Raw genomic sequence first — 14,703 nt, 5'->3', positions numbered from 1 at the left:
ACCAAGTGATCCAGGTGTGATGGGCAGGGACAGAGCCCTGTGGGGAGCTGGGGAGGCTGCAGCAATTGACCCGAGGGGAACGGCCCAGGTTGTGTGGGATCTCTTAGGTCATGGTGAAGCCTCTGCCTCTTGTCTCAAAGAAGTGGGGGCCTGTGGAGTGTGTGAGTGGAGGGGGATGTATCTGACCTGTGGACCCCTTGGGTTGCTGTGTAAGGGACAGGGAGCCTGTGGGGACCTGTCCGGAGGTCACTGCAGTAATTCATGGAGAGGGTGGTGGGAAGTGGCTGACGCTGGACAGACACACTTGGAAGTGGAGCCTGTGGATTTGAGGATGGGTTGGGTGTGATGCTGGTGTAGGGAGTCCCCGAGGACCCCAGATCCTTTGTACCTGGAAGGATGGGGTGACCCTAACGGAGACAGGCAGGGCTCTCAGGAAGCAGGTCTGCGTGGACACTCAGGAGCTCGGTTTTGGGCACGTTTAAGTTTGAGATGCTTTCTTCGAGCAGGCAGGTAGATACTTGCGTCTGGCGATTTGAGGAGCAGTCCAGGCCAGCAGGTCAATTTGGCAGTTGTCAGTGCTTAAATGGAGGCTGAAGCTCAGATGTCAGGCAGACCACCAGGAGAGAGAGCAAAGACAGAGGGCAGAGCAGGAGCTAGGATGGCAGGCGGGGGACACACGGGTGGAGCCAGGTGCTGGGATGCAGGGGTGGCTCTCAGGGAGAGTGATGAGCCTAGTAAAGCTGAGAGGGGGCACTGGGTCTGGCAGTGTGGGGGTCGCCGGAGAGCTTGGCAAGTGTAGTGGCATGACAGCCTGATTGGAGTGAGGTCAGGAGAAGATTTTTTTCTGATATTGATACATGATATTTTCTATACTTATGGGTACATGTGAGTGCTTGTTACATGCATAGTGTATGGTGATCAAGGCAGGGTATTTGGGGTCTCCATCACCTTGAGTATTTTTCATTCCTGTTTGTTAGCACCATAGTCTTCTCTTCCAGTTACTTTGAAATATACAAAATACTGTTGCTAAGCATTGTCACCCCGCTCTGCTGTCAAACATTAGAACTGCTGTCTTGACTGGGCCTGCGGTGCGGTGGCTCATGCCTGTCATCCCAACACCTTGGAAAGCTGAGGTGGGTGGATTACCTGAGGTCAGGAGTTTGAAACCAGCCTTGCCAACATGGCGAAACCCCATCTCTACTAAAAATACAAAAATTAGCCCGGCGTTCTGGCATGTGCCTGTAATCCCAGCTACTTGGGAGGCTGAGGCAGGAGAGTTACTTGAACCGAGGAGGCGGAGGTTGCAGTGAGCTGAGATCATGCCACTGAACTCCAGTCTGGGACACACAGCAAGACTGTCTCAAAAAAAAAAAAAAAAAAAAAAGAAAAAAGAAAAAAAAAGAAGTTCTGTCTAACTGCAAGGGGGAAGGAATCATGTGCTGGGTGTCAGACCTTCCAGGATGTATGTGTGCAGCTTCTAAGAATTGAAACCACTGGCTCTTGGAAACTTGTGCCAGGCTTCAGGGTGGGAGAGGTAGTTCTAGAGCCACAGCCACCAAGCCTGGGAGTAGCCAAATGGCCCCCGTCATCTCTGGCGAGAGCAGGAAAATACCTGGGCGCAGAGGCCACGGTTGTATCTTTCTGGGCAAAGGGTCAGTGTCTATAGTGTACATATGGTCAGTGAGGCTCGGGGGGAAGCAGGCCCAGGGGTCTGTTTCCAGTGACCTCCTCGAAAGTCAGAACTGGAAGGCAAAACCCCTTATAGGCTGGGTGCACCTGTAGTCCCAGTATGTCGGGATGCTGAGGTGGGAGGATCACTTGAGGCCAGGAGTTTGAGACCAGTCTTGGCAACATAGCAAGACCCCTGTCTCTACAAAAAAATAAACAATAAAAAATTAGGCTCGGTGTGGTGGCTCACGCCTGTAATCACAGAACTTTGAGAGGCTGAGCGGGGTGGATCACCTGATGTTAGGAATTCAGGACCAGCCTGACGAACCTGGTGAAACCTGTCTCTACTAAAATTACAAAAATTAGCAAGGCGTGGTGGTGCATGCCTGTAATCCCAGCTACTTGGGAGGCTGAGGCAGGAGAATTATTTGAACTCGGGAGGTGGAGGTTGGAGTGAGCCAAGATTGTGCCATTGCACTCCAGCCTGGGCAACAAGAGTGAAACTCTATCTCCCCCCCAAAAAAAGCCACATGTGGTGGGGTGTGTCTATAGTCTCAGGTACTTCTGAGGCTGAGGTGGGAGGATCGCTTGAGCCTGGAAAACCAAGGCTGCAGTGAGCCGTGATTGCACCACTCCACTCCAGCTGGGGCAACAGAGTGAGACTCTGTCTCAAAACAAACAAAAAACCCTTATAGTTGGATGGGGAAACTGAGGCTGGAAGAGGGGACAGGACGGAGGTTAAGGCTCAGGTCTTGCCTCTGGAGCAGTTGAAAAGAGGAAGAGAGCCCTTTCTTGGGGCTGGCTGATTCTTGAGGGTGGCCTGTGCTTGACCTGGGTTGGGCAGGACCTGCTCTTGCTTTGGCACATTCTGGTGGAGCCCATGAGTGTTACAGGATAAGGGCTTGTGGTCAGTGAGATGGGAGGGGATCTGGCCTGGCACAGGATTTTAGACATGCAAGCACCTGCACAGACACCTCATCCTGGGACAGCAAAACCCAGTTGCATGCTACTGCTTCCCCTCCTGTGCCCTCCTCAGACATCCCTGGTCCATGTACACTCCTGCCTGCCGAGCCCAGATATGACCTTAAACATCCCCTTCTGCTGGGTGTGGTGGTTCACTCCTGGAATCTCAGCTGCTTGGGAGGCTGAGGTGGGAGAATTACTTGAGTCCAGGAGTTTGAGACCAGGCTGGGAAAGATGGCAAGACCCCATCTCAAAAAAGAAAAAAAAAATATCTTTCGTCCTAAGCCTCATTGACCCATCTGTAAAATGAGTCAGGGAATGTGCCTGGGATGCTGCCTGTGAGAGATTCTGATGTCCCCTACTCAGGGCCACTAACTGTAGCTCTCTCTCCCCAGGGGGGCTGTCAGTGGCGGTGCCCGGGGAGATCCGAGGCTATGAGCTGGCGCACCAGCGGCATGGGCGGCTGCCCTGGGCTCGCCTCTTCCGGCCCAGCATCCAGCTGGCCCGCCAGGGCTTCCCCGTGGGCAAGGGCTTGGCAGCAGCCCTGGAAAACAAGCGGACCGTCATCGAGCAGCAGCCTGTCTTGTGGTATGTCTGTGGGTGCGGCCCCCTGACACAGGCAGTGCAGGCACAGCCCAAGGACCCTGCAGGCCCCTAGCAGCAGTGGAGCGGCCCTCTGCCTTCAGGACCCCGCACTGATAATGGGCTGAGGAGATACAGACCCTTCCCACCACGTGTGGGGACACATTCTGAGGTGGGGTCCTAGTGGCCACTGTGGCTGGCCATGTGTCCTGAGTGGCAAGGGACACTAGGAGGCTCCCGGAAGGGACATTGGGAGGATGAGTGCTGAGTGACAGAGCCACCAACCTGTGACAGGTGCTGCCCCAGCTTTGTTCCGTTCTCCTGTGTGGGCAGGTGTGGGGGGTGGTCTAGCTGAGTCCATCCCACCTGCTTCCTCACGTGAGCCCCCTCTGCCCCAGTGAGGTGTTCTGCCGGGATGGAAAGGTGCTTCGGGAGGGGGAGAGACTGACCCTGCCGCGGCTGGCTGACACCTACGAGACGCTGGCCATCGAGGGTGCCCAGGCCTTCTACAATGGCAGCCTCACGGCCCAGATTGTGAAGGACATCCAGGCAGCCGGTGAGTGGGTAACCTCAGGGGCCTGGGTGAGGAACCCTGCAGTGGAAACCCTGAGCTGTGGCCCAGAGCCCTGGGGTCTTCCTGTCCTGCCTGAGCCTGCAGGAAGTTCCTCGTGGAGGAGTGTCAGTGGCCGGCCATGTGGGTTCACAGCTCCTGGGTATGTCAAAGCCAAGAGAGGCCTTGCGGTCCAGGAGAGCAAGCCCCTGGTGGGGTAAATGCAGGTGTAGGCAAGAGCCAGGGCTAGGGAAGCACTAGAATACGGCCTGAAGATCCAGGAGGACTTGGAGGAGGTGGTGGCTGGGCTGCAGATAACTTTGTTAGGCAGAGAAAGGAAGGGATTCCTAGCAGAGGAGCAGCTGGGCTAAGGCCCAGGGAGAGGGGGCTTTGATTCACCAAGAGGGTTACAAGGGATGAGGGTCACCTTGAGAGAGGCATGGGGAAGGGGCTTTGTGGGGCAGGGGCCTGGAGCTTGGCTGTGACTTTCTTCAGGTAATTTTTGTCACTGTTTCATGGAGAAGGATGACTAGTGTGTCGACCTTTACCACTGAGGCTGGAAATTAGCATGCCAATACCCTGTCTGTCTGGAGCTGACTCCAGGAGAATTAAGAGCCTCCCTCCCTCCCTTTATCCATTCATCATGAGGAGAAGAGGCCAAGCAGCAGGGACACCGGCAGGAATTCTCCACTTAGAAAAGGCCCTCTGAGCTGGGCGCGGTGGCTCACGTCTGTAATCCCAGCACTTTGGGAGGCCGAGGCAGGTGGATCACCTGACGTCAGGAGTTCAAGACCAGTCTGGCCAACATGGTGAAACCCTGTCTCTACTAAAAATACAAAATTAGTCGGGCATGGTGGGTTGTGCCTTTAATCCCAGCTACTTGGGAGGCCACGGCAGGAGAATTGCTAGAACCCGGGAGGCTGAGGTTGCAGTGAGCCAAGATTGCACCACTGCACTCCACAGATACTCCGTCTCAAAAAAAAAAAAAAAAAAAAAAGAAAGAAAGAAAAGGCCCTCTGAGGCCAAGCTTGGTGTCTCACACCTGTAATCCCAACACTTTGGGAGGCTGAGGTAGAAGTTGAGGCCAGAAGTCCATGACAAGCCTGGGCAACATAGTGAGACTACAAAAAACATATTGACACTCTACATAAATATAGTGGGGGTGGGGCTGGGGAACCAGAAAACAAAAAATTCAAAGCATACTGAAAAGAAATACAGCAAGACCCTACAACAAAATTAAAATTTGCTGAGTGTGGTGGTGCCACCTTTAGCCTCAGCTACTGGGGAGGATCTGCTGGAGGATCACTTGAGCCCAGGAGTTCAAGGCTGTGATTAAGCCACTGCACTCCAGCCTGGGTGACAGAGCAAGATCCTATCTCTAAAAAAGAAAAAGGAAAACACTGTTTGGCCATAGAGGAGAGAAGGCAGACAAGAAGCCAGTAAGCCAAGCAGGCAGAGGGCAGGTGGCCCCAGCCCAGCTGTGGGGTGGTGAGCAGTGTCAGGGAGACAGGAGTTCAAGAGCGAGTGAGGTTCCCAAGGGGGCAAGGTTGCCTGTGGCCCCCTCCCAGGGCACAGTCCCACGCCTCCAGTAGTACACTCTGTCCTCCCTGGTAGGTTCAGGCTTTTCCCCACCACTATGGTGCAGCCATGCCTGCCCCCAACACCACTGGTGCAGCTCCATCCTCCACACAAGGGTGCAGCCCCTTCCCAGCGCCCATTCGAGCTGCTGTCCCATTGCAGGGGGCATTGTGACAGCCGAGGACCTGAACAACTACCGCGCTGAGCTGATTGAGCATCCGCTGAACATCAGCCTGGGAGATGTGGTGCTGTACATGCCCAGCGCGCCGCTCAGCGGGCCCGTGCTGGCCCTCATCCTCAACATCCTTAAAGGTGAGTGGTCATGTCACAGCCCTGTGGTAGGACCCATGACACGCCCCACCCCTGCTGCAGCTCTGCTGGCCCCCATGCCACGTCTTTGCATCACTGAGCTCCCAGGGAGTGCTCCTGTGTCACAGCTCACCATGTCCTGAAGGAGGCAGTGCAGAGCCACAGGGCTGAAGTGGGCAATGCTCGAGGGTTGGAGGAGGAACAGGAGTCATCAGGACGGAGAGAGGTACAGGAGCTCAGGGCTGCAGGGCTTGGTCCAGAGGGCATCCCTGGTCCAGTGGGTGGCCCTGCCACTTGGTCATTTCGTAGCCAGAGCTGATGCGTGACGTGAGATCCAGGTTGGGGAGCCTTCACCTTACTTCACTCTCACCACAGCCTTCTGAAGCAGCTGCTGCTATTGGTTATTAAATGCTCCTTGAGGTGGGCAAAGTGGCTGAGGAAGGTGTTCACCCTCTGAGTCCCTCAGATCCTCTGGGGCTCAGCAACGTGCACCTGGTTCTGATCAACCAGGGTACAACTTCTCCCGGGCGAGCGTGGAGACCCCGGAGCAGAAGGGCCTAACGTACCACCGCATCGTAGAGGCTTTCCGGTTTGCCTATGCCAAGAGGACCCTGCTTGGGGACCCCAAGTTTGTGGATGTGACTGAGGTAAGGGGCAGAGGCTGGCCCACTCTAGGTGTGGGGCCTGCTGTAGAGGCATCAGGTGGGCTCCCCAGGGCGGCTGCAGCCTCACATATGCTTTATGAATCCATTCCTGCCACAAACTTTGATTGCGGGCCTACTGTGTGCTCAGATGGACTGGTCGGTGACCCCGGGTCTTGGCCTCTGCCCCACAGAACTGACAGTGTGGGGAATTAGTGGCCACACTCCTACCTCAAGTGCTTTGCACATGCTGTGGTTCTCGAGCTCAGTGCTGAGATGAGGAACGCATGGGGGCATTGCAGCCCTCGGGCATGAGGAGAAGGACAGGTGAAAGGGAGTGCTCCATGCTGGGTCCCTGTGAGACCCTGTCATATCCCTTCCCGCTGAGGATCCTCACATCCCTCCTTACCTACTCGGGTCCTTGGCATTCCCGGGCAGACCTGCAGACCCCTCCACACTGACCAGGGACCTCCCCGGAGGGGCCTCAGCTGCCCGGGTGGTGTCTTCTCTTTCCCCATGAGCATTCTGCACCTCTGACTCCTGCTGTAGCCAGTGACCTGGTGTCTTGTCTCTTTGAGGGGACAGGGCCACTACAGTGTGTCCCTCTGCCCTCCCTTTTAGCTAAGGCCAGCTCTTCCATCCACACGCTGGCTCAGGGCACTGTTCCTACAATGCTCCTCTCTGCCTCTGACCATTTACTTCTTTATAACGGATTATTCCCAAAAGAAAGGCAGCTCTTGTAGCTCTAGAAACTTCCATCTGCTGCCTCCTTCTGTCCTCTGCTCCCCTTACAGCAAACATGGCTGGGCTATGTCCTCTCTCCCTTCAGGGTGTCCCCTCCCCTGCTCTATCCCCATACCACCAGATTGCCACATCCAGCCTCAGTTTCCCCATCAGGCCCCACTCAACAGCATCTCACACAGCTCACCACACTCTCCTTGAGTTTTCATTTTGCAAATTTTCACACCTACGAAAATGTTAAAAAAAAACCCAAACCATCCAAGTGTCAATGTTCCCTTTCCCTAGAGTCCGCAGTGTGGACGTTTCTGCTGGATTTCCTCTCTCTCCGTCTCCACCCACGTCTATTGGGATTCGTGTTTTTCTGAGGGATTTGACAGTAGGTTGCTGATGTCACACCTCAGGGTGTGTCTCAAGAGTGAGACTTGAACATACCACAGCAGGATGCTGGGGTGACACAACCTGCTGTCCCTTCTCTTTACCTACAGTAGGCTCCCTTGGCTGTTTTGTTTCTGTTGTGTTTTTGTTTGGACACAGAGTCTCTGTCATCCAGGTTGGAGTGCAGTGGTGTGATCTCAGCTCACTGCAGCCTCAACCTCCAGGGCTCAAGCAATCCTCCCACTTCAGCCCCTACAAGCAGCTGGGACCACAGGCACATGCCACCAAACGTGGCTAATTTTTGTATTTTTTTTTAGATAGGGTCTTGCCACATTGCCCAGACTGGTCTCAAACTCCTGGGCTCAAACGATCCTCCCACCTCAGCCTCCCAAAGCGCTGGGCTTACAGGTGTGAACCACAGTGCTCGACCTGTTTTGTTGATTTTTAAAGCCCAGGGCAGTGGTCTGGAAGATGTCCCACATCCTATTTGCCTTTCTGTTTCCTTAGGGGCAGATTCAGACAGAGCACCTTGCCCTGCGATTGCTAATCTGTGGGGGTGTTGCTGAAACTCTCCTGAGGCATTTTCTTCAGCCTTCAGGGCCCATCCTCTCTGTCTCCTCCTTCACCTCCTCATCTCCTCCTCGCCACGGCCTTGGGGACCTTGGCCAGGCTCGTGGCATCCAGCAGCCTCTCAATGTCAATACCTCCATATTCATCCCTCAGCCCGCCCTTGCCGGTGCACCCATGCTTATACATGCGCCCATGCTCTTCAGGTCTGATGAAGCATCCAAAGGCAAGCTCCTGACCGTCCCCAAACCTGCCCCTTCTGCAAGATTTGCCTCCCTAGTTGGCGCCATCCTCAATTCTTCTCTTTCTCCCACCCAGGCCATCATCTCTTGCCTGGTTGATACCCGCAGCCTCCCCTTTGGGCTTTATCTTTATCCCCCTCACAACTGCCAGAGGGACCCTGTGAAAACACTCCCCAGCCTGCTCATTCCTCTGCCCAAAGCCTGCGTGGCACAGAGCAAAAGCCAGTCACTAAGGGACCTAGGAGGTCCTGTGGGATGGGCCCCAGCCTGCATCTTCATCTTCTTCTCCCCCGACCCCATTCACTCTCTGCCTATCGCTTACCAGGCTATACCGCCTGCCTCAGGGCCTTTGCACTGACCATTAAGGCCGCATTCCAGGCTCTTTTCACATGTTGCCTCCTCTGAGAAGCCCTCCCTGACCACTCTACCCATACCTCATGCCTCTTGATTCCCCTTACCTGGCTTGTGGCTTCAGCAATTTCCCCGTGTGCATTTGTTTTTCTTGGCGTGAGGGCAGGGACCTAAGTGTCTGTTCCCTGTTGATTTTCCAGTGCCAGGCATGCAGTGCGAACTCTAGAAATATTTTTTGCATGAGTGAATGAGTGATTGAATGTGGCAAGGGTCTGGAGGCTGAGGGCCAGACAGACATTCAGAGTTGCTGGAAGGCGACAGAGACAGAGAGTCAGACTGGTCATGCAAGGTGCTGGGCCTGCCCTTGGGCCCTGGGGAGCCACGGAAGGCTGTGGGTGCCAGAGGGTTGTGGTCAGAGCCACAGTCGGGGGCCTTCTGAGACCTGTGCCCCCTCCCCACCCTCCCTCCCCACCTCCTCAGGCCAGCTCTGGGGTCTCGGCAGGTGGTCCGCAACATGACCTCCGAGTTCTTCGCTGCCCAGCTCCGGGCCCAGATCTCTGATGATACCACTCACCCGATCTCCTACTACAAACCCGAGTTCTACACACCGGATGATGGGGGCACTGCCCACCTGTCTGTCGTCGCAGAGGACGGCAGTGCTGTGTCCGCCACCAGCACCATCAACCTCTAGTAGGGGCAGCTGGGCCGCCTGGGTGGGACAGGGCCAGGGGCATGTGGTCCAGGGACTGCCCACTTATCCAGTAAGGTGGCTCCATCACCCCTTTTCCTGGTGGGAAACTGAGGCCCGACCTTGGTAGCTTATCCTGGGCCTCTCAGGGAGTAAGTTTGAGCCCAGGTTGGGTTGGGCGAGGTCAGGCGCTGTCTGACCTGGCTGGGCGGTAGCTTTGGCTCCAAGGTCCGCTCCCCAGTCAGCGGGATCCTGTTCAATGATGAAATGGATGACTTCAGCTCTCCCAGCATCACCAATCAGTTTGGGGTGCCCCCCTCACCTGCCAATTTCATCCAGCCAGGTATGGGGTGGAGGTCTGGGGGTGGGGGGGTGGGGTGGAGAGGGGGGGTGTCCTGGGCAGGCAGCTAACCAGCATCCCCGCCTTCTCCCGTCGGCCACAGGGAAGCAGCCGCTCTCGTCCATGTGTCCAACGATCATGGTGGGCCAGGACGGCCAGGTCCGGATGGTGGTGGGAGCTTCTGGGGGCACGCAGATCACCACGGCCACTGCACTGGTATGTGTCACCCCTTTTCTCCCTGGCGCTGCCCACCCTGCACAGCCCCCAGGCCATGCTGATCACACTCCCATGCCCCAGGCAATCATCTACAACCTCTGGTTCGGCTATGACGTGAAGCGGGCCGTGGAGGAGCCCCGGCTGCACAACCAGCTTCTACCCAACGTCACAACAGTGGAGAGAAACATTGACCAGGTGCGCTGGGGGTTGGAGAAACTGAGTCACGGTGTGGGGTCCCAGGGCATCCTGGACTGGAGGCCTGGATCATCATGGAGTGGACAATGGTTGGTGTCCTCTCTCTGGTGCCTGGGCCATCTGGAGCCCCTGTGCCATGAGGGCCAAGCCACCTGCTCCAGTGAGACCCAGCAGGCCCCAACCTGCTCTTCCTGATGACCTGGCCCAAAATGGCACCACCTGGGCTGAGGCCTGTGACCACACAGGCATGGTTCAGGTGGCATCTGGAACCCTGCTCAGGCTTCCTGTCTCCTCCCACCCCCAGGCAGTGACTGCAGCCCTGGAAACCCGGCACCATGACACTGAGATCGCATCCACCTTCATCGCTGTGGTGCAAGCTGTCGTCCACACACCTGGTGGCTGGGCAGCTGCCTCAGACTCCAGGAAAGGCGGGGAGCCTGCTGGTTACTGAGTGCTTGGGGTGGACAAAGCTGACCAGCAATCCAGGGACAAGATACTCACCAGGACCAGGAAGGGGACTTTGGTGTCCCCTGTGAGTGGTAGAGCATCACAATAAATGAGGCCACTGTGTCAGGCTCCAGGCAGCCTCCCTGGCCTGGCTCCCCACTCTCTGGGCCTCAGTGTATTGTGTGTGAAATGGAACCATCTGGCTGGGGAGGAATGGAGAGGTGGGATTCGGAGATCTTCACACTGCGGTCGCTGGAACTAGCCTCAGTATCTTCAGCGTGGGGAGAGCCAGGTGCGTGGCTAGGGACCAGGGGAAGGTCCATGCCAACCCCTGCCCCTTCCCACCCTGATCCATTGGACTTTGGGGCCAGGTGCTCCCTTATTGGGGCTGCACAGTGACACCTAGGACTAGCCACCAGGGGGTGCCGCGCCCCTGGTGCTTTCTTAGGCAGTGGGTGGCCAGCTGATGCTGGGAACCTGGGCACCTTCTCAGACCCATGGGCATCCAACTCATCCTGCTAATGACACGGGAGGTGAAGCTGAGTTCCAAGGAATGGGAATTGGGCATCACGCTAGAGGAAAACATCTTAGTCAGAGCCAAGCCCCTGGGGGGTTTCCAAGTATAAGCCCAGAGTGAAACCCAAGCTTGTGACCCTCTCCAGAGGGAGGCCTGGTTTTCAGGGAACAGCAAATGGGAAGAGGTCCCCAGATTCCAGGGATCAGGGCTTGGACCAGCTGGGGACGCAGCCCAGAGGGAGTGGGTCTGGAAGGGAACAGCTAGACACAGCAGCCTTCACCACTGGCAGCCCCTCCCGGCCTCCCTCGGGGCCTGCTCCCTCCTCCGAGCACCGTTCCAACACCTGGGGCAGGGTTCTGGGAAAGGCTGGTGGAGGTGGGCTGGTGGGAGGCGGTGATCACAGCCCAGCATCTGGGTATCACCAGGGGCACTGGGGCCAGGGCCCAGGTGAAGCCAGGTCGGGGCTCTCCTTTAGAAGCCCCGAAAACCTGGTGATACCAAAGGGCCCACAGACAAACAGGGTTTTGTGCCTGCGGAGTTGAGTACCACCGGGTCTAAGCCCTGGAGGGCTGTGTCCCTGGGGCTCCCCAGGGGTGAGATGGAGGTGGGCTCAACTGGTGTACACATCACTCCTCAATCCTTATTTTATGTATTTAATTTTTAAAAAAAATTTTATTTGAACAAATAGAGATGGGGTCTCACTATGTTGACCAGGCTGGTCTTAAACTCTTGACTTCAAGCAGTCCTCCCAGCTTGGCCTCCAAAGTGCTAGGATTACTTTGGGGATTACTTTAGGGATGAGTCACTGCACGCGGCCTCAATCCTTATTTTGGCCTGAAAGGAAAGGCCGTGGCCCCGTTTGCAGGGGAGAAGACTGAGGCTGGAGGGGCAGGCCTTGCTCTGGGTTGCACAGCAGCAAGAGAAGTGGGAGCTGGCCATGAGGCTTCCTGGACCCGAAGCACTGGTGGGGTTCACCCTGGTTCTCCAGGTCCCATGGGGCTCAGCCCAGGACTACCTTGGTGGGGGTGGGAGACTTAAATCCTCTCCTTCATTCTCATTGTCCCTTCCCCCATCATTTCCTGAGGAAGCACATTCAGGGACCTCCCTGGCTGTGCCTCAGTCCAAAACCGGAATGACACGCATTCCTTTCCCTGGGCCTTTGCTCAGGCGGTCCCTGCACCCTGGCCTCTGCCTGACCAGGGTGGTGGGGAGAGGAGGGGGGACGTCCCCTCCGCTGCTGTCTCCACTGTTCCTGCTGCCCTGACCTCTGGGCTTCCAGGACTGCAGCGGGTGAGTGAGTGGGCTGGCCTGAGCCCAGGAATGCACTTCGGCTCCTGGTTGAGCAAAGTCACTGAGACTTGGGAGTCGGGTCGGGTTGGGAGGAGGCGTCCACAGGCCCCCACTACGAAAGGCAGCCGTGGGAACAGTCTGCCTGTAAACAACCACTCCAGCCCAGGCTGACCAGGGGCTCTGGCTGGGACATTGGGACCTGGCAGGCTGTGTGGCCTGTAAGGACACAGTCTGTCTCTGTGCCTCAGTTTCTCTGCTGCCCAGTTGGGCGTCCCAGACTCCAGGTGTAGACATCTGGAGCAGGCAGTGCTCAGCTGGGAAGGAAGTGTGGAGGACTGGAGGAGCCATGTGTGAAGGATTCCAACCCACATCACCTGCACCCCTGCTGAGCCTGGTCAACAGAGCCCCTCAGTGGGTCCTCACTCCCCTGGCTGCCTCCCGGTTAGGCACCCTGAGGGCTGGGGAGAACAGGGCCAGGCCAGTGTCCCCAGAGAGGCTGCGCTGCCAGCACAGTAATAGCGGATTTGGATTCAGGGAAGCAGTCCCGTAGCCAGGGTGGGGAAGAGCTGCAGGCAGGGCGTGGCACCTAGGCGGCACAGCCTCCCTCCCTGGAGGCCCACGCTGCATTTCCAGGACAGCAAGTCCCAGGGATGGATAGTCCCAGGTGCCAAGGGCTAGAGGCATGGTCTGTCTGCATTCCCCACATGGACGTCTTGTAGTCACCAGCGTTTGATGCTGTCAAGTCCCCCTGTCCTCTCTGCGGACTGAGAAGCCCTTGGTCATCCTTAGGGGGTTGTGGAACCCAAACCAGGCTGCAGAAGCATAGGGACTTGAACCCAAGTTTTAAGTGACACCACCTTTTGTCCCCCTCCCTCGGTCTCTGTTCAGTTCCACTTCAATATTGCCTGTGCTGGGCCATGCAGAGAGGGTTAGGGGATAGAGATGGGAACTGGGGAGTGGGGCTCCACTCTCAGAGAGGGGCAGCCTTGCTGGATCCAGGGGAGATAGTTGAGCAGCCCCAGCTCTGCTTTCCCGGAGCTGCCGGGAACCCCGGGAATGGTGCGGAGATTCCTGGGAGCTCTGCCCCCACTTGACAACCACAGTGCAGCAGGCACCAAGTTCTCCTGCACATTGGGACAGTGTGACCCTGGGCTCTGATTAGTGGCAGGTGGGGCCTTGGGTCCTACCAGCAGTGAGGGAGTTAGCACAGCAGCTGGCTCCTCTAGGGAAGGAAAACTCCCTTCAGACACTTTGGTGCCTGGCCTCCTGCCAGGAACAAGCAGGAGCTGAAAACTAGAAGTTGAGGCATAAGTTTGGCCACTCTGTAGTGTGTACCTGGGGAGGGCGGCAGCTCGCCACAGCTGCCAGCTGCCAGCCGTCTACCCATTCACCTGGCAGCCCGCTTTTCAGACCTGCCTGTCCACCCATCTATAAGCCCATCTCTGTCCCGTTGTCTATCTGACCATCTTTCTCTTACTGTCCTCTCTGTCCAGCAATCTGGCCTGTCTGTCGATCCATCTTCTTGTCTATCTGTGGCCCCACCTATTTGTCCATCTGTCCAATTACCTTTGATTCTATCTGTGCATCTTCTTGTCCATCCATCTGCCCACCCATCTGTCCCTGTGTCGGCCCACCGGCCTCCCCTCTCCTCCTGGGCCACAGAGCCATGGCCCGGGGCTGTGGGGCCTTGGTCAGCCTGGTGCTGCTGGGGCTGGGGCTGGGGCTGGCTGTCACTGTGCTGGCTGTGGTCCTCTCTCGCCACCAGACTCCCTGTGGCCCCCAGGCCTTTGCCCACGCTACTGTTGCTGCTGACTCCAAGGTCTGCTCAAATATTGGACTGTGAGTGAGACGTGGGAGGGAGCTGGGTGGCCTTTGGCAGCCAGCCCCTCCTGGAGAAGGCGTGTGTGTTTGAGTGTGTGAGTGTGTGGGCGTTCGTGTGTGATTGCGTGTGTGTGTATGTATGTGTGTGAGTGGGGGGTGTGGGGGTGTGTGAATGTGTGTGATTGTGTTTGGGTGTGTGTGTATGTGTGTGTGGGTGTGTGTGATTGTGTTTGGGTATGTGTGTGTGGGTGTATGTGTGAGAGTGAGTGCAGGGGGTGTGCGTGTGTGAATGTGTGTGATTGTGTTTGGGTGTGTGTGGGAGGGTGAGTGTGACTGTGTGGGAGGGGTGTGGGTGTGTGTGAATGTGTGTGATTGTGGGTATGTGTATGTGTGGGTGTGTAAGTGCGTGTGTGTGTGGGTGTATGTATGTGTGCGTGTGTGAGTGTGTGTGTGCGTGTGTGTACAAGTGCACCGGCCCAGGAAGCAGGAGCCGTGTGTGTGTGGGCTTCAGCACCTGCAGGGCTTGGGCACAAGGAGGCAGCCTCAGGGCCCTTGCACAGAACAGGTGGCAGGGGGTGACAGAACGCTGGTGACTACAAGACGTCCATGTGGGGAATGCAGA

General features: G+C 56.7%; 1 protein-coding gene across 18 annotated transcripts in view; it reads left to right on the top strand.

The window, feature by feature from the left end:
- GGT1 (gamma-glutamyltransferase 1) overlaps window positions 1-10,613 on the top strand; it is a 43,410-nt gene extending 32,797 nt beyond the window's left edge. For 14 of the 18 annotated variants that reach the window (XM_050746113.1, XM_050746119.1, XM_050746118.1 and 11 more), the window contains 8 exons: window positions 3,027-3,219; window positions 3,612-3,769; window positions 5,504-5,653; window positions 6,161-6,297; window positions 9,070-9,257; window positions 9,471-9,598; window positions 9,699-10,006; window positions 10,311-10,613. In XM_050746113.1, the coding sequence (XP_050602070.1) occupies window positions 3,027-3,219; window positions 3,612-3,769; window positions 5,504-5,653; window positions 6,161-6,297; window positions 9,070-9,257; window positions 9,471-9,598; window positions 9,699-10,006; window positions 10,311-10,457 (1,409 nt within the window). In that variant the 3' untranslated portion in view covers window positions 10,458-10,613. Of the gene's footprint in view, window positions 1-3,026; window positions 3,220-3,611; window positions 3,770-5,503; window positions 5,654-6,160; window positions 6,298-9,047; window positions 9,258-9,470; window positions 9,599-9,698; window positions 10,007-10,310 lie in introns of those variants that run through there. The other 4 variants (XM_050746123.1, XM_050746125.1, XM_050746124.1 and 1 more) reach the window with 2 other exon arrangements.
- Window positions 10,614-14,703: the final 4,090 nt, after the last annotated feature.

Source organism: Macaca thibetana, chromosome 10 (assembly GCF_024542745.1).
Source record: "Macaca thibetana thibetana isolate TM-01 chromosome 10, ASM2454274v1, whole genome shotgun sequence".
Lineage (NCBI taxonomy): Eukaryota > Metazoa > Chordata > Mammalia > Primates > Cercopithecidae > Macaca > Macaca thibetana.
Note: the sequence above shows the minus strand (reverse complement) of the source record. Positions and strands in the feature narration are given on the sequence as shown.